The 25,377-nt window shown below is 37.0% G+C and overlaps 1 protein-coding gene across 1 annotated transcript in view; it reads left to right on the top strand.

Moving 5' to 3' along the window:
- CDH8 (cadherin 8) overlaps positions 1-25,377 on the top strand; it is a 239,341-nt gene that overhangs the window by 178,575 nt on the left and 35,389 nt on the right. Inside the window, exon 9 of the mRNA XM_047791312.1 lies at positions 5,266-5,383. Within this exon, the coding sequence (XP_047647268.1) occupies positions 5,266-5,383 (118 nt within the window). The remainder of the gene's footprint in view (positions 1-5,265; positions 5,384-25,377) is intronic.

The following is a 25,377-nucleotide window of genomic DNA, read 5'->3' as shown; positions in this document are numbered from 1 at the left end:
AAAGAACGAAACGAGTTCTGAGATGGGTTAATGAAGGCACAGCCCCAAATGTCTACCCAGAGGCCTGCGGGCGCCACATAACGTTTAAAAGAAGCGTATACAATCTGATCTACATTATCTCGTTATATTTTCTATAGGTCAGGCTCTGGATAGTCACCTAATCTTTTTAAAGACAAGGATATATCCATAATAGATATATCCATAGAACCAAATGGCCTTTGGCGTTTTCCAAACGTAGTTGATTATAAAATCTTTAGATAGGGAAAAACCCTTTGGGGAGGAAAAGAAAAATATTGGTAGAAACTGGATTGCCATGCCATTTATTAGAAAGTATCCAGGAACTATCCATTTAATAGAAATGAAGTGTTTATTTTGAACTATATTATAACAGTTTTAAAATAATCGAGGAAAATTCGGGCATCGTGTGGGTTTTGATATAATTTCTCAAATTCCTGGATTTCCTCGTTTTCAATTAATCATCATCAGTATAACTTGATTTCTCCTGGAGGCATAATTTAATTTTCAAAGACCACTCTTTCAGGGACTTGTTCTTAGCCTATTTGGGGGTTCCCTTCCGTTACGGACACCACTGATCATCCAGTAAAGGCTATGGACATTCTTCTTCTATAGGTGCATATATAAATGATTTCATACCATTTCACGCACCGATCCTCCTTTCCTTCCTCAAATGAAAAACTGCTACTCTAAAAAAAATAGAAGCTGGTATTTTAGGAACCTTAACATTGGTAACCGAAAATAAACTAGCAATAATAGGCAAAATCATGACTAGAAAACCACAGAGCATGCTGTCCTTTCTGTAGTCCCTTTGACATCTCCTCAATCACTCTCTCTCCACCGCCCTCAGAATCAAAAGGAAGTCTTAACACCCATCAAGCAGACGGCTGAGTGGATATGTCATTCCTATGCACTCTCCAAATCGTTGGCGGTCTAAGCCCCAAGTTAACCAAAGGACATGTGCCGAAGGGAGGAAAGTCAACAAGATTTTGAGGCAACGTGACACAATGGGGCAGGAAGATGCAGGGGGGTTGTTATCCAATGTATCTGGGGTCAGATGTTACATATAAAATGTCTTTGACTCACTGGAGTTCTGAGAAGTCTCTTCATGCCTACCTTTCAAGGTTATGTAAGAATTAGTGATGATGCTAAAACATGCCTGACATGACTTATTTATTCATCCATTCATTTACTCATTTAGACAGTACCTATTAAATAGTGAGCACATGCCAGACCCTTTTATATAGCAGTGAGGGGGGGAAAAATCAAACAACTCATCACCTAAGAACAAATCAATAATAATATCTACAGGAACTCATAGGGGATACCATAATAGATTCCATGAGAGTTTTAAGGTTGTTAACAGATCAGATAATCAGAATGTGTTTGCTGGCTGCTTGCCTTTTAAAAAGTTAATGACAGTGAAACTCTACTGCTATTAAATATTGATGAGTTAGTATAAAAGTCTAAAATAAAGTTTAATAAACTATATTAATAAAAACAATGTAACTTAGGATTAATGTTATTGATAAACAATGAATAGTTTTTTTAAAAGAGTCAGAATTATATGACCCACAATTCTCAATTTTTTTTTTCAGTTTTATGCCTTAGGAAGGTCATTTGATTTCAAACCAGTACTTTCAAGAAATAAATTAGAGTGCTCCCTCAGAAATCCAAGCATGACCCTTAAATCCATTTCCTTATGCTCACATCCCAGGTATGATTTGTTTTTCTGGTAGAGATATATTAGCTTTTAGCTTCCCTTAATATTAATACACAATAAATTATCAGACATTAGATTTTTCAATTTCATCCTAACTTTATTGTTAGAAAGGAAAATCTTTAAACTAAACATCATATATGTACTACTAAAAATGTATGCCCTCTCCAGAAATTTTTACACCCTTTTCTTGAAATAGTTGTTCACTTACTTAAAAATTAACTGATGTAGCTCAAGATGGAACAGTGTGTGCAGGTTTCATTTGCCATCAACTCAGTGTACCTATAAAATCTGCTTGTGTGCAGGTGCACTTCATTGAATAAGTCTATTCTTTTTCTTCTATTGTTTAAAGCCAAGTATGTTCAGATGTTATTACATCAATGAAAATTGCAGCCTTTTTAAGATGGGGAACTTAATGCATTCTAATAGCATAAAGTCCTTCAAGTGATCTACTAGGCATCTACTTTAAGATAAAATGACCAGAGAGTGGCCATCTGCATTAAAATAAAACAAAGTGTCAAAAATAGTTTAAACCATAACCAGTTTGCAGGATATCTGGAAGTTAAAGATTCACTATTTCATCACTTTTCTCCCAACATATCATGCCCTGAGTTTGATGTACACTGGACAATACAAAGTCTCCTAATCAATAATAATGAGGGACTCAGGGACACCAAAGTTCTGCCCTGGCTCAAAAGAGTGGATCTCAGACTTATGTATGCATCAGAATCATCTAGAAGACTGTTTAAAATGCAGATTTCTAGGCTCCATACCAAGACTTTTTGGTTCAGCAAGCCCAAGAAGTTGCATGTCTAACAGAGTTCCTGGCGTAAAGAAATGGTGGAAAAAATATTCATTGCGGGTGTAACATTTAGACCAAACTTCTGTGATGTGATATGACAGGTAATTATGCTTCTTTACTTCAGGTAAGCGAAATTATGGCCTCTTTTGTTTTGGCTGTGATAGCTTAATTTAACATGTAGATGTAGTCGCCAGCATTTGTGAATCATTTTCATGCAGATTACTTAGAAAGGTTAGGGATGGTGTTGCTTAGAGGAGTTCCACTCATTAAATACACCTCAAGAATGCATTTACTTATGAATGATTTCCACCCCAGAATATCAAGAAATCCTCTCTTCATTTGCTCTTCTTCTTCTTCACACGTGACTCATATATTTCAGGAATTACTTCTTTAACAGGTGCACTTGGGAATAGAAGTCTTTTTGCAACAAAATTGGGTAAAGGGAGGAGAGGATGATACTGTGCTTACAAGTAAAACTCCCCACCCACCCCCGTTCTTCATAACGGCCTAAAAGAAGGCTCTTGCCAAATGGTTCCATTAAATATTTAAACCTGTAGGTTGTCCAGTAAAAAAAAAAAAAATTTGTGTGACACGGCTTTTTCCCTTGTGCTTTAATTTTTCATTTTTATAAAACTGGAAGCCTAGAGCACCTCTCTGCACTTAAATGTCAAGGCAAATATGCTAATTGTTTAGATCAAATTGCTTTTCCACCTAATCTGATGGAGGTGAGGCTCTGTGTAACATCAGAGTTATGCTTATCAAGGTGCTATGTCATGAATAAATGGTAGTGACCTTAACAAAAAAAATAGTAACTAATAACAATGATGACTAACATTCATTGAACATTTACTAGGAGCCAGACACTATATTAAGAGATTCATGTGAATTCACATTACTAATTTAAATGACCCTATAAGAAAAATATTTTATTTATTTATTTATTCATTTTTGCTTTTTAGAGCTGCAGCCATGGCACAGGGAAGTTCCTAGGGGTCGAATCAGAGCTGTGGCTGCCGGCAGAGACCACTGCCACAGCAATGCCAGATCCGAGCCGCATCTGCAACCTACACCACAGCTCATGGCAATGCCAGAACCTTAACCCACTTAGTGAGGCCAGGGATCAAACCCACATCCTCATTGATACTAGTCAGGTTTGTTACCACTGAGCCACCATGGGAACTCCAAAAGTACTCTTTTTTATTTGAAGTGCAGGAATACAAGAAGACTGAGTTTTAGAAAGAGTGAAGTAAGTCCCTCCGTGTTGTGTGAGGAATAAAGGATGAGCCTATGACTTCTATCCAGGCAGCTTTGTTTCGGAGTCCATCACCTTAATGGCTATCCCACTGCCTTAACCATGAGTTATATTTTGTGCTATTTTGTGTTATGTGGTTACCCGAGGTAAGAACAATTATAAGACATTTTGCAAGGTCCTTAACGACAGTAAAGCACTGACAAAGTAAGACTATTTTCCATTTTAAAAATGGAGAAACAGAACTTGAGAGAAGTGGTTTCATTTATGCCTAAAATAACCTTGATGCACTACATATCATAGAGCCTGTGTGTAATACAATGCAAAACTCCATAGCTACTGAAAATGTTCTTAAATTGCAGTTCTCATCTTGTTTAGGTGATAAGTTGCAAGGCAATGATGTCCCTTTCTCAAGAAGTGATCCATTTTTTTTTCTCTTTAACCATACTGGCAAAGTGGAATGGGACATAATTGTTCAAAGAGACATAACATAGTAGGCATCATAATTATAAATTTCACAAACCTGAGAGCATTTTCCTATTACTCTTTCATGGTAAATCTGATATATCCTTGATTGTCATGCTTCATAGGCACTTTTTGGGGGTAGTAATTATGTTGTAGCTATTTACAGTAGTGGTATAAGCTATACGTTTTACTACGTTAGCTGTTGCCCCGTGTTTCATACTGAAGTGATTCATATCACAAAATTATACATAGGAGTGATTAAGCTAATTCTCTGACATCCCAAGGAACAACTTAGCAGTAAGGTAATGCAGCTTTGCAAATGAAATAAGCACATTCAACTGGCACCAATTCCAAGTATGTGTATCTATCCAAACAGTCCTCTGCACAGTGGTCCTTCTTCTAATCCCTACAATTTATTCATCTCAGAATACACTCCAAAGCATTGTCTGCATGTGTCATCCATGAGCTTTAAAACCAGTATTCATTATTGGGAGAGAACAGAGGCAACTCTTCACAAAGTTTTGTGGCAGTGATGTTTGTGCTGAGAAACATTCTATCCGGCAGACACATGTGACCTAACGAGTATAGTGAAAGAGAAGTTGTGAGATATGAGATTTAAGTCCTCTACTTTCCAGATCCTCCCAGGAGCCAGACTAGAATCACTGTAACAATTCTAGATTTCATTCTAGAAACCTGTACACACTCAAAGAGGAAAGAAACCTGTAATTTCCCAGTGGAATTTCCAAATGCCCTTAAACTTGCTCTTTCAAGCCACTGACACCGAATGGACACAAATGTAATGACCTTAATTTTAACCCACTGATCAAAGCTAGGTTTTAAAGTGATGAATGTTTCTTCTTTTCTTAGTGCAAACCATCCAAAACAGTTTAGAAAACTGAAAGGGATTCCTTGGACCAAAGTATCACTCCACTAAAAGAATGTCACTCAGATTTTAAAGGCAGTGTGAGCCCTCTGATGTCATCAGAAATGCTGACGTCAAGTTTTATGTTACAGGTCATTCAAACAGTGAGTGCCATGGACAAAGATGATCCCAAAAATGGACATTATTTCTTATACAGTCTTCTTCCAGAAATGGTCAACAACCCGAATTTTACCATCAAGAAAAATGAAGGTAAATATATTAGCATGGTGAAACAGGGTAGAATATAAGTTGGAAAATAGGATGTGATTTCATAATTTGACTAAAAATATCAGTACAATAATTTTTTTCATCCACGAGTAGTTGAAACTTAGCTTATCAGCCTAATGGCATAGCAATGATATCACTTCCTCTTTCCAATATTGAAACATTAGATAAGGAAATTGTGAATGTGCGAGTTAATTTTATCCCAGGGAAAACCTCAATCACCTTACTTTAAAAAAACGAACAGTAACCTGTGAAAGTTCCACTAATTTCAAGATACCAAGATATCTGATAGAGGAGGAGCTGGCTTATACTTAGCAGTTGTTAAGTTTTAATTGAATGTTTACCAAGTCTTTAGGGAAAGCCTATTCTAATTTTGCCTGGTTTGTGGGTACACATTAGAGGTATTTGTTTTAAGCCTGCACCAACTTTGACAATACCAATTAGATCAGAAAATCCTTCTTGAAGGACACTCCTTATCGGTACTATTTTGCAGCTAATATGAACTTATTTTATTGTTAAGTCTTTTACTCACAGAGAACATTTAATCTATTTCATTATTTCTTGAGAGCCAAGCTTGGATTAACCATTTCCCTTAACTATTGTCTATTACATATGAAGGTCATAGATCATTTTTAAAAAGTCTATCTCATCTGTACATTTTTCTTTCCTAAGCTGCTATATATTTAGCAAGGATTTTAGCTGTTTATTTTGGCTCAGATGTATTTAAGTCTTAGTTTCAGCTGTTTTAGAATGATTGTATTGCCAAATAGATGCATTGTCTGGGGCTGTCTTATGGCTTTACTATAGGCATTTGTTTAGATTTATGTAGAGTCTAAGTAAAAGACATAGTCAATTAGAAGAGTAAAATTTGGTTCATGACATTTGGATCATTTGCTCTGTTCTGTTTCAAGGAGGTAGTGAATTTTGATAAAACCTCCTTTATGAAGTGAAATAACATTTTACAGTTCTTGTTAAATATATCGTGGCCTTACCTTTCAACATAATGCTGCTTAGTTCTTTAGGGATGCTTTGATAAATGTGAATGCATCACAGAAAAGGAAATGAGAAAGCTGTTATAGAGATATTACTCATATAGCTGGCTTCCACCATTATAAATATTAAGGAGACAAAAATCTTGATCTTTCTTCTCTACAATGGAGTTATATGTTAGCTTCCCCTAATTAGGAGCTCTAATCCAAATGCATTGTCTTTTGTTTTTTGGCTAACACTGCCAAGATTTGTTTTTTGTGGAAGTGACTCTGCCTAAGATGATAACATCCTCAGATATCCCAAACTGAGTTGAATTTCTGTACAGAAGGATGGCTCATGTTTACTTTGATTGTGAGCTAAGGCAGTGTCAGTCATTATTTTTAAATATTAATTGTCCTACATTTAAAAAAAAGTCTCTATGAAGACATGTTTTCTCATCCTGAAGGTTTTGAGCTCCTTGGTGAACTCTGCAGTTTTACGTATGCCTGTTTTAGGTATGACCCAGCAAAGTCACTGCATAAACATGTGCTGGATGAATGAGAGGTGGTTACTGGGTGCCTACGAAAGTGTAGTTATGCCCTAAACCTTTTAAAGAGGAGATTTTAGCCCTATAGTGAATGTATTTCAAGTATTTTCTCTAATTTTTAGAATCGGTACAAAGTAAAAGTTTGTACACTTAGAAAACCTCCTTTTGCCCCATCACACATTTTGACAAACCCTGTAATAGAATATTTAAAGGCATTTGGATTATCTGTTTCATCTTGAAACTAGAAAATAGAAGTGAAATTTTGACTTACCTCACAGGCGTGTATATGTGTGTGCATGCATGTGTGTGAGAAATAACTGAGAAAAAAAAAAGATGCTAGGTATAACAAAATGACCTCAGACAGAAAATGCACTCTCTGTGCCACAATGGTTTATGTAAAATTATATGTGTTGATTTATTTTGCAAAGGATAATCATATACTTTATTATTCCAACTGGGATATTTTTTTAAGTGCAAGGGGTTGCTCTGAATGTTTGTATTTATGCCTAGAAAAACCATAAACCAGAGACTGTCTTCTATAAATGAGGACATATGTTCTCTGTGATTTTGGATTTAGGATAGAAATATTCAACATCTCCACAGAATAAATCATGAGCCCACAGGTCTTTGGAATAGATATGGCAAGTTTATACTCTATCTCCCTTTTCCTAGATCAAAAATTCATGAATTTTGTTTCATAGAGCACTACTTTTGTTGGCACCTGGATAGTACTCATGAAGATTAAAAAAAAGAAAAAAAGTCTCCTCTTAACATTTAGAATCAATTAAAGTAATGGAAAGAAGTTGTCAGATTTAAAATATTGGAGATATATGGATAAGAAGGTGGATAAAAAGATGTCTTATGAGCCTGTTACTCATTACTTGTTTTGGGTTTTTTGGTTTGTTTTTTTGGCTGTACCATGGCATACAGAAGTTCCCAGACCAAGGATCCAACCCATGCCACAGCAGTGAACTAAACCACTACAGTGACAATGCCAGGTCCTTAAGCCACTGAGCTACACAGAAACTCCCCCATTCTTTGCTAATGAGAACACACACACACACACACACACACACACACACATTTCAATGTTAGACGTTATTTTAAAACTATGGGAAATTTTATGTTTTATGGAGTGAAGCAAATGGCAAACTCATATTCAGAATTATTTTTTCTTCTTCACATGGACCTTAAAATGGTCAATAGCTGATGTTTCTCCACTGAGAACATGATGTACAAGTCATGTACAAGTTTCAGCCCAACAGATAAAGTCAATAGCTGATGTTTCTCCACTGAGAACATGATGTACAAGTCATGTACAAGTTTCAGCCCAACAGATAAAGGTTATGCTTTTGAGAGAGCCAATATATTCAAATCCATAATTGATGGGTCAATGATCCCTCTTTTAATTAGGTCTTCAAGGGAAATGTTTTCAGTGTTTGGCATTTTCTAAGAAACTGGCAGCATGTCTTTTAACTTGAAGTTGCTGTGATCATTCTCCTTTCTCATATGGATTGGTCCTTCTGCAATTTTCAGCTGACTAATTCATAATCAAAAAACAAAATGAGATAGAAATTAACTGTCTCTTGTCTCCTACACAGTTGAATGATTTCACAAATAATTTTCTCTCTGAATATAGGAGAATTCTATTTCTGTCAGAATAGGAAACAACCTTTAATACAGCAAAAGGGGAAAACAAAGGCCCAAAATGTGACGAGTCACTCATATCCCATGCACACACCACACAACCACAGCACTTTGAATCTGCCTAATTATGCCGCCCAGACATCAGTTTCTTCCTCTTCCAAGGGGGTGAACTTATAAACAAGAGGAATCGGCCACCTCTCAGTACTGGCTTCCATTCTAGTCATGAAAAATGGAGGATATTCCACAATTAAATATAACAAGTCAGGGGAGATAATATGGATCTTTTTCAGATACAGAAATATCTTGCATGCGGAAAATTTGAGGTCTGCAGAAACTTGATCTTCTCTATCCTGCACACTGTAGTTAAAAGATTTGATTGAAATTTCTAGAAAGCAGGTTGGAAAAATGGAAGTCTTCATGTTTTATATTAAAATACTTGAATCATGTGTATAAAGAAGTGAGAATAAATATAAAAGTCTGTTCCCTAATGAGGGCCTGTGGGAAGGACAGACATAGACTTGGCCTCAGTTACAGCTTGCAAAGTCCTAAGGGAAAGACAGCAAAGGAACCAGATGACCCTAAGACACTTTCCTCTTCTTTATGATTCTTTTTAAGCCAAAATTCTATTTATGAGAAGTGCACTCTGCAGGCATGATTGTGGCAATTAATTTGGATAATGTAGACGCTGACTAGAGTGGTGAAATAAGTGTGCCTCGGGTTATCTCAATGACCGTTATATGGTTGCCTGTTTAGAATATAACTCATGTTTTATTTTGTGGGGTTTCCATCTTAACTCAAGGGCCAACCTCAATCACTACGTGTTTCATGTCTCTAGAACGTCCCTTGTGAGAACACTGACGACAGGCAAGCTATTATTTTAACCTCAGTTTCCTCATCTGTAATACTGATGAGGATTACACTATATCCACCCCACAAGTGTACTGTAATGGGAATGAGTAGCTGAGGGCTTAGACAGTTCTGGCACATAGAAAAATACTCATCATTAAATGGGACAAGATCTTATTTATGTGAATCTATTAATTTCTAAATTTCCATGCTGTATTCCATCTCTTCTGGCTTATCATTCTCAACCATATCTCTTTGAATTTTGAATAATGTCCGGTAGTTCTGAAAGTGGTCTCATTGTGGAAACTGTAATCCTCATTAATATGTATTGCAATGTACTGTAGTCTGTAGGGTATTATCATAGAAACATAAAAGGAAAAGAAAAAAGTAGGAAGATGAGAAGGTGGGGAAAGAATGAAAACATTTACCAGCCACAAAAATAACTGGGATTCCTGGATCTGGTTTTAACTCTACAGGCTTTTCGGCTTTATTTTTTCTCCTTTGCCAACATGAAATTCAGCTTTCTCCACACAATGGCTAAGCCCAATTTCTAACTTAAGATGACTTTTCATTCCAAAGTTATCTTAAATCATCCACAACTTCCCAACGCCTGTAGTCTGTGGGAATCATTTTGTGTAAGTTGGAACCTGAAAGACCGTCCTCCTTTGTTCTTTTGAATAATGCCAACTTAATTCAGACTCTTCTTGTCACAAAAAACAAAGCGTACTGCTTGAACGTGAAAGTGGATTTCCCTCATTCCAAGACAGCCAGAGCGGATCCTCTGTCCTCCAGCTTCTCTCCAGCTGAATCCTCACACACACCTCTCTTGTATTCAGGATGTAGGTTTCCAGGTAAACAGAATCTCTCTCTCCTCCACCTTAAGCCAGCTCTGTTCCATCCAGGCTGAACTGGATCAGAAAGGCCTTCTTGATCAAAGCAAAAAGGACCGCCTTGGTAAGCCACTTGTCCTCTTCTTGGCTACCTCGAGCCTCATTAAAATTTTCCATTACACCAAGCTACTTTGAAAGTGACAGAGGACTTCCCTAAATAGCATCTCTTTCCTCAAGTGGCCTTTATAAAAGCCCCCATCCCTCAGCAACAGCACATTCATTATGATTGGGTTTCTTAGGCAACGATACCTGAGCAACAAGTGAAAAATATTTGCTTTTAAGAGTCTTATAATGAATACCTATGCATGTGTGTTTCTGATATGGTCCACTCTGCTCACATAGTAGACTTTTCCACAGCACCAAACTTTGACAAGAGGGCCTTTTTCATATACGGTATTAACTTTCACCCCTAGGAAGCATGGCATTTCTGCTCAATGTTGAATCATAAAAGGTAGTGCTCAATTTGCATGAAACAGAAGGGCCAATTGGGATTCCAAATATGCAGAATAGCATTATGCATACATGATCCAAAAAGGCTTCTGCTTCAGTAATTCATAATTTATTGTTTATGCTTCCAGCAATGTTTCGTTGATAAAAAGCCATTTATGTTTCATTTTGTCGTCTAAACTGTAATTAAGGACGATGTGCAAGCTAAGAAAAATAGATAACAGATCTGTACTTCCACTTTCTGCATATGACTGTGTAGTTTGGTTCAGAAAACTAGATTTTCTTTGCTTAAGTAGTTTTTAGAAACTTGTTTTTATAGTTTCCGTGTCTTTTTTTTTGTATGTTTGTCTTTCTTTTTTTTTTCAACTCATAATACAAGAATACCTTCAGAAGTTAAGAAATTTCCTTTGCAAAAATTGAAAATCCTAAAATTATTGCTCTGGTCAGATATAGCAGATTGCACTACCTATTTTTCAGTATGTTAGGGAAGACAATTTAGTTCTGAGATTGCTGACTCCTATGGATATAATTTACATACATTGCATATGTTTATATGTATAGTTGTCCATATGCTATTCAAAGTTATGAATTGGTTCAGAGCTTTGCTGTCAATTTGCTAGCCATCCATTTCTGGTTCCTACAGAGAATCCTAATTCTGAAGATTTTTGAAAGAGAAAACCCAAGAGATAAATCAGCACCTGGTTATTTATCTTGAGGTTATCTTAGTTATTATCTTAAAGATGCATAAGGACCTAGAATTTATATATACAAATTTTGCTTTCTGAGGCTTTTGCTTCACAAGAAAAACAGAACAATAAAGGAATCAATGAACGCCAGGGGCGAGTATAAAGAACTACTCAGATAATTAAAAATATATATATCAACTCTTGTTTGGGCCACTTTGTTGTTTGTGCCATTAAAAAATACTGGCATTTACTGATTTATCATCTATTTACAAGCAGGACACTAGGCCTTAGGATTGTGTGGGTGCCAAATAAACATGACTGTCCTTTGGTAAGCACAACCAGATATTAAAATGGAATGTGGAAACAAAATGAGCTGTCAGTCTATGCAAATTCTCCTTTTCTAAAAAAGCATTAAATGTAGTTGACAATCATTTCATCTCCTTTCAGCACAGAAGTTTGCATTTTGAATTAATGTGAGCACTTTATAGACACAACATTAGGCATACGTGACATTCCGTCTGGGGATGTGACCTGAATAACAGGGAAGGCGCTTCGGATCCTTCCGTTTATTACAGTGTACAGAGAAGGCAGGGAAAGAATTTGGAAACAATAAAGGGGACACTTGCATAGATAAACATTTAAAAAGTTGACTTGGGATGAATTAGAATGAATGATAAAAGAGAGCCCCTGTGGATAGAGAAATGCTCAGGCTTCCTGGTTAAGAATATTTAGTTTTGCATTCTAGCTCTTCTGAATATGAACTGTGAGAACTTATACAAATTCCGCATAATCTTGAGCCTTTATCTATAAAATGAAAATTATAATTACCCCATGTTGTTTTGTATAAAAACATTAAGAAAAAAATGTGCTAAATTTAGTGTCTGATAAATAGAAGGCCCTCAGTAAATACGTTTCCTTTGTCTCTCTCTCTCTCCTTCCTATACACACTTGTGAGCCCCCTGAATCTCTCTCATTCACTCCATGCAACAAATAAAAACACTGAAAAAGCAACAGTAACTAGTGATATACTATTCAACTGCCCCTTACCTGAAAGGCCAATGACTGAACATATCAGTAACATTGGTCATGAGTAAAGCAGGGAGAAAGGAAAAAAGGAAAAGAAGCGTATTTGGGTAACTTATATATAACCCTTGTTACCGTAACATAATCAATGGATAGAGAGTACCTATAAATTGTAGGTTTCCACAGGACTTGATCCAGTTGCACGTAGTTCTCTCTATACTGGCAAGTGGGATATTTCAGAGGTGACAGAATGTTACAATTTTTTGAGCTAGGTGCACCTTGGCAAATAGCCAGATTATGATGATATTAGATGCTAGCTACAGATACTTCAAATATATTTTTTAAAAAATCATTAGCAGTGTGCTTTAGGCAGTGATGATAGGTATCCATCTCCCCAGCTTAATTTCACCATCTCTCTCTCCTTTCTACCTTGTTCTCATCTTACAGATCCCTTACACACCCTTTAGGCTGAACATGCAAAAGCAATGATGCCTTTTACTTTCCCTTCCATTTGTCTGGAATATGCATCCTCTGCTCCCTCTATTTTCTATCTAGCTAATTTCTAGCCATTCGTAACAACCCAGGCTCCCCTCATCTGTGAACAGAGCAAGAGAGTGCTTAACAGTTGCTGTAAAGTCTTCTTTGCTTTGCTTTTCAGGACTGTGTGGTAACTGCTAAGGCAGACAGGGATATCTATCCTGAGTCAAGGAGTATCTCCTCCAGCGTCCTCTGAGGCTCTTGATAACAGATCATATCTTTATTCACTCATATTCATCCAATGCCTATTTATTTAGTGCTTACCATGTGCCAGGCACTACCTTAGGAACTGGAAATAATGGAGTGAATAAAATCAACACTGTTTTTGTCCTCCTGTACAGAGTATTTTTGTTCTCCTTAGGACTCTGTCTTACACTAATTTGAATTCTCAGAGAGGAAGGCTATAATTTAACATGGCTTTTTGTCATACAGCAGAGACATTCACAGGCTAGCCTGCAAAATACTATGATTTGGGGAAGAATGATCACACATTCTAACTTCTAGACTGTCATAAACAATGTTCCCTCTTAAATCTTACCCAACTTGTAAAACTGGTTCTACATAAATAGTTAGGTTTTTCTGGATTCCATCTATCACATCTATACAAAGCATCTGTCTGATCAGTGTGGTGACAGATAACTGAAGTCACAAAGAGATCATTCTCCCTGTGAGTTTCAGATCAGTGTCCTCATTATTCCTGAGCTTAGACAAACTATGCCGAACTATACTCTTCTATACTCTTTGACTCTGCAGAGTCAAATCATGTTGGTGAGCACTCTTCAAATTCACAGTGATCCAAAAACTTCCCTGCAGTTTGGGCTGTACCACTATGAGCTGGGGCTGCTGTTTCTATTTTTGCAAGTTTATTAGACTCCATTCTAGTTTTGATCCAAGTCTCATTATAAATAGTTCATGCCTTTTTCAGTTGCTATGCATAGTTGATTTAGATACCTGTAAGTTAACAAGTTTTAGCTAATTTTCAGTGTAGCTTGTTGTAGCTAATTTTCAGTGTAGTAATGTTTACTGAGGGCCCTTGGCAACTAGAGGATGGTATTGTGCTAATTTCTGGACATGACTTTGGGTTCACTTTCTATCTATTGCCTGTTCTATCCAAACTGCTACCAGAATGAATGTGCCAATGCACTTTGTAGAGGAAGATATTAATTGTTGTCCTTGGTCCTTTTGCGGTTACTCATTGCCTTTGCTCTCATCCTCGTAGATTGCCTACTAGAATTCCTCCTTCTCCTGCTCGAGTATATTATTCTCAGCCTTTTGAAGGCTGTTTATCTTAAAGCAGTCTGAAAACAAGGTGAAACCGTACCTGGTGTGCTAAGCACAATCATCCTTCTGAGTTTCTTGCTTTCATTTGGCCAGACAGTCATTGCTAGTTTCATCAAGGTCACGCTGTGATATACTTCTCGCCAGACTTCAGTTTCCTCTTGCACAGAATGAATAGGTTAGTGCTGGAGCTAAGGACTCATCTATTCTAACATACTGAGTGTGCAAACATGTGGTATTAGGGGAAAAAATAGTGCAAACGTTGAAATCAGACAAATCCCGCATCCAGCAATTAATGAAGATGTGACTGTGGACAAGGCTTTTAACTTTCTGTAACAGATTATGTTAAAGCACAACTGCTGTGATGGACCAAGTAAAGAACCTAGGATAAATGCCAAGGGCAGTACCCGAACTTAAGTGATACTCTATGTTCTCTGTCTTTATTAACCTTCAAAAGAAACAACACACATAGAAGTGATCTTTACACCTGAAATCAGATTTTGCTCGACTCCCAAAAAGAAATTAATGAAGTAGTTCTTTGTATTTTGAGTATATCTGCATCTATTCTTGATGCTTTTAATAGGATTAAAAAAACAATTGTCTCACACATTGAAGAGATTTCTCCACACATACACACACACACACACACACACAGAGGTTACTAAAATGGAGCTGAGAAGTAAATCAGTATAAACACACAATATGTGTATCAGTAATAGATATATTTTTAAAAGTTTTCTCAGTGCACAGTTTCAAATATTAAAAATAAAAAAATTACATTGGCCATGCTCTGAAGCATATCGTGAGTTGACATAAAACTTTGTTATAAATGTTGGTAGGATGGAGTTCCCATCGTGGCTGAGCAGAAACGAATCCCCGATTAGGAACCATGAGGTTGTTCGATCCTTGGCCTTGCTCAGAGGGTTAAGGATCCGGCGTTGCCGTGAACTGTGGTGTAGGTCGCAGATGCGGCTTGGATCTGGCATTGCTGTGGCTCTGGCATAGGCCGGTGGGTACAGCTCCGATTAGACCCCTAGCCTGGGAACCTCCATATGCTGCGGGTACGGCCCTATAAAGACAAAAAGACAGTAAAATAAATAAATAAATGAAAATAAATGTTGGTAGGCTGAAGTTCAAGGAAGAAAGCTTTAGACCAGTTAAGAGACAATTATCTAAAATTCACTATCGTTTTTTTCCCCCCAGAGAATAGAACTAAAATGTATGCAACTAATTATATAAAGTTCACATTTTGAATGAGTAGGGAAGAAACACAAAGAGAACCTATATCCCTGTGTTAATCCTGTTATAACTTTTCTTTCTAAAATATTTATTTAATATGGATGTTCAATTTTACAAGGACTTTTTTTTTCAGGGAATCGTCTAACATTACATAGCATGAAAACAGAATTGCTTAAAAAATAATTTTCACTGAGAAATATAAAGATGTATTATAAAGATTAGAAAGTAGGATTACCTCTCTGGTTAGGTTATTATTGAGAAGTCCTACGATTATTTTCAGATAAAGCTGTACTTTTTTTATTTTGAATGGGTTATGTATCAAATTGTAAAAAAAAAAAATAGGTAAAATGTACTGAGCATCTATTATTTAAAATAATTTACCTAATATTCATATATTACTATATATATTCAGGGTATTATTATTGCTACTTTATAGCTGAGGAAATGGAAGCCTCGTATATATTAATTGACTTTCCAGGCATAAAATGCAGCTACCAAGCGAGCTGTTAAAGCTGCATTCTCACCAGCATCACATACAGTCTTCTAATGCTTTGTGCTGTACTTCTAGAACACTTATTCAGTAAAACTGTTGATATTTCATTTATAGTTTTCAAACAGTTGTGCTTTCTTTTTACAAACTATGGAAGGTTAGAAACCAATAGCTAAACATCAGAGAAGATCATCATAGTATTAGTTGGAGAAAACCTAGCAACATCAAAAAAGAAAAAAAAACAGTCAATGACTTATCGTAGATAATGCAGGCCTAAAACACCATTATGCCTCCTGCTTAGTGAACATCTACTACATGAATGATTCTAGACTGTCAGCGTCTGACCTTCACAATGGTCTTTGCAATTCATTGCAATGATAATGAGTTACTAAGACATGTGGTAAAGTATTAGTTTGCTATATGTAAGAGAAAAACAAAAACAAAAACAAAAAAACGGAGACTCCTGTATTAGGCTAATAGACCCGATTCAGTCTTGCATAACTTTATACTCTAAATCTAATGAAGGTATAGAAAAGATATAGATATAGAAGATATAGAAAAATGAAAGCCACAAAAACTGATGATAAATATGTTGCCAAATATTAGGAGAACTATCTACTTAAAAAGCTAAAATGTCCATATTAAAAAATACTAGCAACACCACCACCACCAATAGTATGCCAAAGATGATTTTTCTGTCAGAAATGGGAGAAATCTACTTTCTAGAAACTTGGTTAGAGGGCCTTGGTAGCCCTTTGGTGAAGAAACAAAGTAGATATCAGTCATAAAAATTGAGTAACCAATCCCATATGTGTTCCTTTTGCTTTTCCGATATCTTCTAATAATTAAACTCACAGCAATCAATTGGACAAAAGGCATCCAGTGAATAGTAATGGGAAATTGCAAGAGAAAACTACCATTTAATTTTGATTATACATATTTTATTCATGCTGCATTATCCAATCGTAATGACCACACATAATCACTCAAATATATACACAGTGCATTAAGACAGAGAACACATAAATCACTTAAACTTTTTAAATACAAAGAGTCTAAAATACATTAAATGGAAAGAAAAAGCATTTAGAAATATTTACTATTTTTTGGAAATGGGACTTGTGTAGTCCTGTGATTATGCATAAACAGGTTTTACATACTTTTTAGTAATATGATGTGACATTTGCATGATCTAAAGTTAGAGACACATAAATACTTAACTCTTGACTTAGATTCTTATCCATTTACTTGGCTATTTCTTTTATTTTTTTATTTTATTTTATTTATTTTTTTTCCCACTGTACAGCAAGGGGATCAAGTTATCCTTACATGTATACATTTTTTCCCCCACCCTTTCTTCTGTTGCAACATGAGTATCTAGACATAGTTCTCAATGCTATTCAGCAGGATCTCCTTGTAAATCTATTCTAAGTTGTATCTGATAACCCCAAGTTCCCGATCCCTCCCACTCCCTCCCTCTCCCATCAGGCAGCCACAAGTCTATTTTCTAGTCCATGATTTTCTTTTCTGAGGAGATGTTCATTTGTGCTAGATATTAGATTCCAGTTATAAGTGATATCATATGGTGTTTGTCTTTGTCTTTCTGGCTCATTTCACTCAGTATGAGAGTCCCTAGTTCCATCCATGTTGCTGCAAATGGCATTACGTCATTCTTTTTTATGGCTGAGTAGTATTCCATTGTGTATATATACCACCTCTTCTGAATCCAATCATCTGTCGATGGACATTTGGGTTGTTTCCATGTCCTGGCTATTGTGAATAGTGCTGCAATGAACATGCGGGTGCATGTGTCTCTTTTAAGTAGAGTTTTGTCTGGATATATGCCCAAGAGTGGGATTACAGGGTCATATGGAAGTTCTATGTATAGATTTCTAAGGCATCTCCAAACTGTTCTCCATAGTGGCTGTACCAGCTTATATTCCCACCAACAGTGCAGGAGGGTTCCCTTTTCTCCACAACCCTTCAAGCACTTGTTATTTGTGGACTTATTAATGAGGGCCATTCTCACTGGTGTGAGGTGGTATCTCATGGTAGTTTTGATTTGCATTTCTCTCATAATCAGCGATGTTGAGCATTTTTTCATATGTTTGTTGGCCATCTGTATATCTTCCTTGGAGAACAGTCTATTCAGGTCTTTTGCTCATTTTTCCATTGATTGATTGGCTTTTTTGCTGTTGGGTTGTATAAGCTGCTTATATATTCTAGAGATTAAGCCCTTGTCGGTTGCATCATTTGAAACTATTTTCTCCCATTCTGTAAGTTGTCTTTTTGTTTTCTTTTGGGTTTCCTTTTGATGAATATAGATGCAAAAATTCTCAACAAAATCTTAGCCAACCGAATCCAACAACATATCAAAAAAATTATATACCATGACCAGATAGAGTTCATCCCAGGTTCACAAGGATGGTTCAACATAACGCAAATCAATCAACGTCATACACCACATTAACAAAAGAAAAGTCAAAAATCATATGATCATCTCAATAGATGCAGAAAAATCATTTGATAAAGTCTAACATCCATTCATGATCAAGACCCTCGCCAAAATGGGTATAGAGGGAACATTCCTTAACATAATCAAAGCCATTTATGATAAACCCACAGCAAATATAATACTCAATGGGGAAAAACTGAAAGCCTTCTCACTCAAATCTGGAACAAGACAGGGATGCCCACTCTCACCACTGCTCTTCAACATAGTTTTGGAAGTCCTAGCCACAGCAATTAGGCAAACAAAAGAAATAAAAGGCATCCATATAGGAAGAGATAAAACTGTCACTGTATGCAGATGACATAATACTATACATAGAAAACCCTAAGGACTCAACCCAAAAACTACTTGAACTGATTAATAAATTCAGCAAAGTAGCAGGATATAAGATTAACATTCAGAAGTCAGTCGTATTTCTGTATACCAGCAATGAAATATTAGAAAGGGAATACAAAAATACAATACCTCTTAAAATTGCACCTCACAAAATCAAATACCTCGAAATATACCTGACCAAGGAGGTAAAGGACTTATATGATGCTTGGCTATTTCTAAGGTTATTAAGTTCAGATAGAACAAAGTAGGGACTTTGTTCTAGGGCATCAGACCTATATCTCAATGTAGTCTAGTGAACCATTTGTGATGGAGATAGATCAATCATAGTGGCCTGAAACCACATCAGGCCAACATATTATCTTTGCCTTTTTCTTATCCAAAGCCTAAACTCTAATCTGATGCCTTTAAACTTCACTATCACCAAATATAAGATATTGTTAATGAGATGCATTATTAATTTTTGACCACCTAAGATAAATAATGTTCCACTAAAAGGCTGACAGTTAAATACAGTGTGCCCTCAACTATAATATACACCCTTTTCCACAGATATTAAAATCAATGAAATACAGTACTCTGATTAATAAACCTGAAGAGCATATTGGCTTATAAACAGAACTGGAGGAAAAGAACAAGAACCTAAGTACAAAAATAATGCTAGGTATAAAGATCATGTACTCTAGACCAAAACTCGACTGAAGTTAGAGGAGGAACAAAACTGCATGAGCTGTAAAGAAGCATTTCCAAAAGCAGCCATCATTTTTACTATATTACTCTCCTGCTTAATCCCTTAACACAATGTCTTTCAAAATAAGCAAAGCACTATTAACAAAGAATTACTTATTCATTTCTCTCAAAAGTGCAATTTCCAATGTTAGAATTGCAAAGTGAGAATTTAAATTTCAAATCTTGGCTGTGCAAGATTCTCCCAGAAATGCATTACTGGAGTATGTGCTAGGCCTTGTTTATAAGTATAGAACATGGAATTTTAGCATCATAAAAGCATCATAAAATTTCTCTCATTAAGGCCTTTCCTCCTCAGAAGAGTGATGACAGTAAGCAAGTGGTAGAGAACAGGAAAGAACAGGAAAAAATGTCATAGTTCAGGTGGACCAAGTAGCAAAGGTAGTGAAACCTTGTAAGAGGAAAGAAAGAAGCTGGCATTAGATAAGGATGGAATTTAAGGAGTTAAAGTAGTTCTATAAAACCTTCCCTGAAATGTATCCTGGATCTCAATAGGCTGATTCCAAAGAGTGATAAGGAGGGTCAGATTAGGATGACATGGCAGCAAGAATTTCCAAAAAGTAAAACAAACAAACAAAATAACTTCTATCAGGGATGTATATGTTCTCACCTATGACTCTCCTTCCTAAGAGAAGCACCCAGCCAAGGTGATTATTACAATGGCTACCCACTCCTTCAGAGGGCAAAGATGAAAAGAACAAAGTAAGATGTCAGAAGAATCATCAGTTCCACTAGGAAATCCAGGGAAATTTAGACACCAAAGCCAAAACGCCAGAGTGTGGAGATTAAACAGATAGAGCCCATGATTTAATTTACTAGCCCATTTGTGGGTCTCCCTGCGAGCTCACTTTTTTAAGTCCATTCTGTGTTGGGCTTATAGAAGCAAGACCATTCACACTGCAGAGGGTCTGAGCCTCTTGATACACAGCATGCATCAGTTTGTTGTCTTAGAGGGCTGGGAAGGAAAAGAGTTATGATGCAGAGAAAATTAGAGGAAAGAGGGGAAGTGATTCTATTATCCTTGATCCCACACAATCCATGACTTCCTTAGGCTTCTAATACATAAAATACTCTCAGAGGCAACAGTGATGAAAATGAGCCATGGCAGAGACAGTCTCACAAAGTGGGGAGGTCATGTACCACAGACTGGATTCTGTCCGTAGGCTGCATCGCTTGTTAGCCAATATCTGGTAAGTATTGCATTTCTCAGCCCGAGTCTTCTCTTAAGACACGTATGTCCAGGCAGTACTGACAGAATTGCAAGGAGTTAAAAAAAATATGTGACCATAGAGTATAATTCATGGGCTCAAAGGGAAGAGTGTTTAAAGAGTGTAAGAGACAGTTAATGAATGAATGCATTTAATGTAGCTCCACACAGAAGAGCTTGTGAAGAGCTTTCCCTCCTCTTAAGCAGAAAAAACTAGATGGAGAGTTATTCATTAAAATTTGCTTATAAGTGACAGGAAATCCCATTCAAATTGCCTGAACAATAAAGGTAAACTGATTCAAATAACAAAAAGTCCAGAATTTAAACGGCTTCTCTCATGACCAGATCCAGATGCCCCAAGGATGGACCCTATCCTTCCCCAGCACTATTCCTCTACCTTCTTTCTCTCTGCTGTGTTGCCTTCCCTGTATATTCTCTCCAAAGAGTAGGAAAGAAAGTTTGCAGAAAGAGTGGGACTATACACATCTCACAGGTTGGTGTTTGTGGATATATATACATTGCACTTTTTGGGGACCATACTGGACCTAGGACATGAGCATGTGATTCAACTGAGGCATTCTCTGTATTCATGAGGATGAAATACTCTTCTCAGGGCTGCTGTGTACAGTTGTGAGAGTTATTCTCTATGCAGAGCCCCCAGCCCTGGGAGTGGCAAGTGAAAACCAGCACATACTCCCTTTGAGAAGCTGTGATCCCAGTGAGGTCTTCTTTGTCTCATTTTTAGAAAAGCACTGTCTCATCAATAAGCCCTTGAACCCATTTTAGGCTGTACTTTTCAAAAAGATGAATACATCTTTTAATTCACATAAATGCAACCTTAAGTAGGAGCGATACAACCCTGTCGGTTCAGTCTGGATATGTCCCCATCTTCCACTGGTGGCAAGCCACTTGATTGACAGCTCCATCACAATCAGAAGATGTGAGGAAAGGGCCATTCTAAAAGGAAGGCAAGTTGGAAAAATAAAGAGAACAGACAGGATGAGAAGATAAGTCACCAATAGGAAAGTAGGATCAGTGCTGTGAATGACCTCAGCAGGGGAATTTCTTCCCTTCCCTTGGGAAACTTCTTTGCAAAGAAAGACTTCCTGTTCAGGAAGTTATGAATTGCAGTTGTCTATTATTTGACTTACATTGCATTGCATTGCAATATGTCATTGTGAGATGTGACATAATATAATGTAAGTGACAGGCAGCTAAATTTTTACAGCAAGAAAACTTTTTTTTATATATCCAGGATCTGCTATCAAATTTGATAGCAGCTATCAATCCATTTCTTTCCTCAGGTAGATCAAAAATTTGATGTTCATGAAAAGCAGGTCATTTTGAAACATCCACAAGCACTTCAGTGCCTGTACAATTTGGTTACCATAAATCAGTTAAAAAATAAAACCAAATACTCTAAAAGATGCATGAGTCTTGATTCAAGTTCTGCTTTTGCTTTTTAGATGAGTACAATATTGTTTTGGATTGTGAGTTTAGTTTTCTTTTGGATATTGCTAAAAAGTGATTATCAAATGAATTATTTTAGTGCCTAGATCAGACGAGTAGTTCACAACTGAGAGTGGTTTTGGAAATGTCTGAAGATGTCACAAGCGAGACAGGGGTGGGATGCTACTGGCATCTAGTGGGTAATGGTCAGAGATACTGCTAAATGTCTATAATACAGAGGAGAGCACCCACAAGGGCATCCTGGCTAATGTCTTGGCAATGCCTCTGACCCCAAGGTCATTATTTAAGTGAATTGGCCTAAACATGGTCATGACCTGGTCCAACAGTTTCCCAAGTAAGATTCTGATGAATCCAGAATGGATTTAATTTATCACCCCATCTTCAAGACAGGTCATGGTGGTATATTATTTAAACATCTAGCTGATTTTTGGGGATTAAGGAACACCAGTCTCTGTGAACATCAAATTTTTGGGGGAATTTCACAACAGCTGGTCCTATAAGGAAAAAAAAGAATTCCTGAGGTCCAATTCTACCTCCACCCCAAGTTTATCCATGAGAGACTTTGGAAAATGGTTTCCCTTCTCAGGCTCCAGTGGTCTCATCAACACTACAGGAAATTGCATACAGCAGAATCACTACACTTTGTTAGTTTGTTGTTAGTTTGACTTTTTTTTTTTAATGGAAGAATCCTTTTATTAAGCGATACTTTTCAAGGTACTCTGATTATGTAAACTACATAGGTTTAAAGCTTATATGATTGAAACAGGTGAGAGAGAGGACCAAGGACCCTGTCCGTTCCCTATCGCCCCATCACTCCCAATATGAAGAACCCAAGAGATAATTTGAAAACCAGTGATGCAAAAGGCTCCTTCCAGGGGTAAATTCAATTGACATTATGAATCATGCCAGGGAAAGACATTAGAAAGTCAATACTGCTCTTGGGAGGACTCACTAGGAGTATGGACAGCTTCTTCAGCCTTCCGATTTGCTTCTAGAAAGGCATGCCTGAGAACAAAGCTGAAAATAATCCATTGTCAGTGTTTATATGTATCTGACAAAGAATTCTCACTATCTGAGATTTCAATCTACCAAGATACAGAGTAGTGCCAGTAAAAGGAATGTAGGTCTTAGATTATGACAGATACAAAGAGGAATCCTTGCTCTGCCATGTACTAACTCTGTGTGTTTAGGTTCATTATTTCAGGTCTGGATGCTTTTGTTGCTTTCTTTGTAAGGTTGGGTTAATAATGCCTATCATAGAAGTGATTTTAAGGATTAAATGTGATAATGATGCAAAGCATTTACCACAGAGTGTGATGCATAATAATACTTATCATTTATTGACTGCTTAGTACTATAATTGTAAGAATTAGAGATAATGTGTGTAAAGTGCCTGACATGTTGAAGATGCCCCATATGTAGTTGCTTCCGTTATTATTCAGCTGGAATACACAACCAGAAAGAGTTCCAGAAACATTTATAAGATGGAGGTAGTTAGCTTCACTTTTTTGCATCGTACCTCATTTACCTCTTTTTCTTCTTCACATCAGAGAATATCCTGGGTGTCCCTGGTATTTCAGGATCCAACTCTGACTCTTAATAAAGGCTAACTTGCACATAATACATAGTAATAACAACAGCATCGGAGAACCTAGCATTTCTTGTGGAGGGCATCACCATTTTGCAGACGAAGAGGCGGAGGCAGAAGGAGATGAAGTACCTTTGCCAAAGTCAATTAAACTCGAATTGGTGCATCCACGATGCAGGTTAAAACAGTCTGCTCCGGAACTTTGTGTGTGAATCATATAATTAAGTGTTGCCGAGCCAAATGCTTCCTAATAATGGGACCCTCTGATGGCATAAAGCAATAACCCTTTAATTTAGTCACAAGCCTGCACATCAGCGTATTGTGTTACTGGGCTTAGCTTTGTATTTCTTCTGACCTGGGCTAGGCTCAGCTATTCTCACCTCGGTTCACCTGCCTGCCTGGGACTTTGGCTGGGACAACTAGAACTTAATTCCATGTGGTTTCTCCTCTTCTAGAAGGTTAACCTGGGCTCAAGTGGAGGAGAGTTGTCCAGATTGGGAGCAGAGTCATCAGGTTTTCTTGATTCCTGGGCTTGGAACCTGTACACTGTCAATTTCTTTGGTCAAAGTGATTGTAAGGCCAGCCCACATTAGAGGATAGGGCAAAGAGACTCCCCTTTCTGATAGAAAAAGCAACAGATATTCTGTGGCCATTTTCTATAGTCTGCTGATGTCTTCCTTGGGTCCATAAGTCCTTTATATTCTTCTCGCATTCTCTCTCTCATCCCAGGACTCCCAAAAACCTCTTACAATTATAGCATCAGCTAATCATGCTCTGTAACAGGTCTGAATGCAAATGAGATTCCCATTTCAGCTTCTCTCAATCAGGAGATGGTGAACTGAAAAGACACATTATCTATACCTTGTATACCTAACATGTAAGGTTACCCTTGAAAAGGATACTTGGAGTAGAGATTCCTACTTAAATAGGGGACGGATGAGAGAGAGGCAGAAATCACTGGTCCACAGCTACTCTAAAATCCACCTGCTTACCTTTGCCAGACAGTCTTACTCCAAAAGTGGGAGATGACCCAGGTTCTCCTCTCTGGGTACAGAGCCTGGTTCATTGTTCACCACTGCTCTTGACTCTGCCCCTGAGTTCTTGGATCACCCTTTGATAAATCTTTTGTTTTCTACAGGAAATATTGTATGCTTTCGTCTGAGTATTTTTCTCATCTGCTAAGTGTCTGAGGCTTTTTTTTGCATCATCCCTATTGATGATGCTTTCAGCTATAGCAATGTCTTTTAATACATTGTAGGTTTCCTATGAGTCTAATTCAGATTCGGTTCATGTCTCCAAAAGCCATATCTATTATTCTTTTTGAGAAATATCTCTTTTTTCTTACAGTATGTCAGTCTACTTTAAGACACTGTCCTAAAGATTTTTTTTTTTTTTTAATTCTAGTCAGGGTGCTCTGTGAGGTACCATCTTAAATCTTTTAGATGTCTTAACAAGGGCAGTCTCACCCTTCATTTGATCTTTACCCCAGGAGAGGGGTTAGCAGACTTTTTCTATAAAGGGAT

The sequence above is a fragment of the Phacochoerus africanus genome, chromosome 8 (genome assembly GCF_016906955.1).
Source record: "Phacochoerus africanus isolate WHEZ1 chromosome 8, ROS_Pafr_v1, whole genome shotgun sequence".
Taxonomy (NCBI): Eukaryota; Metazoa; Chordata; class Mammalia; order Artiodactyla; family Suidae; genus Phacochoerus; species Phacochoerus africanus.
The sequence above is the reverse complement of the archived record's forward strand: the minus strand, read 5'-3'. Positions and strand labels throughout refer to the sequence as shown.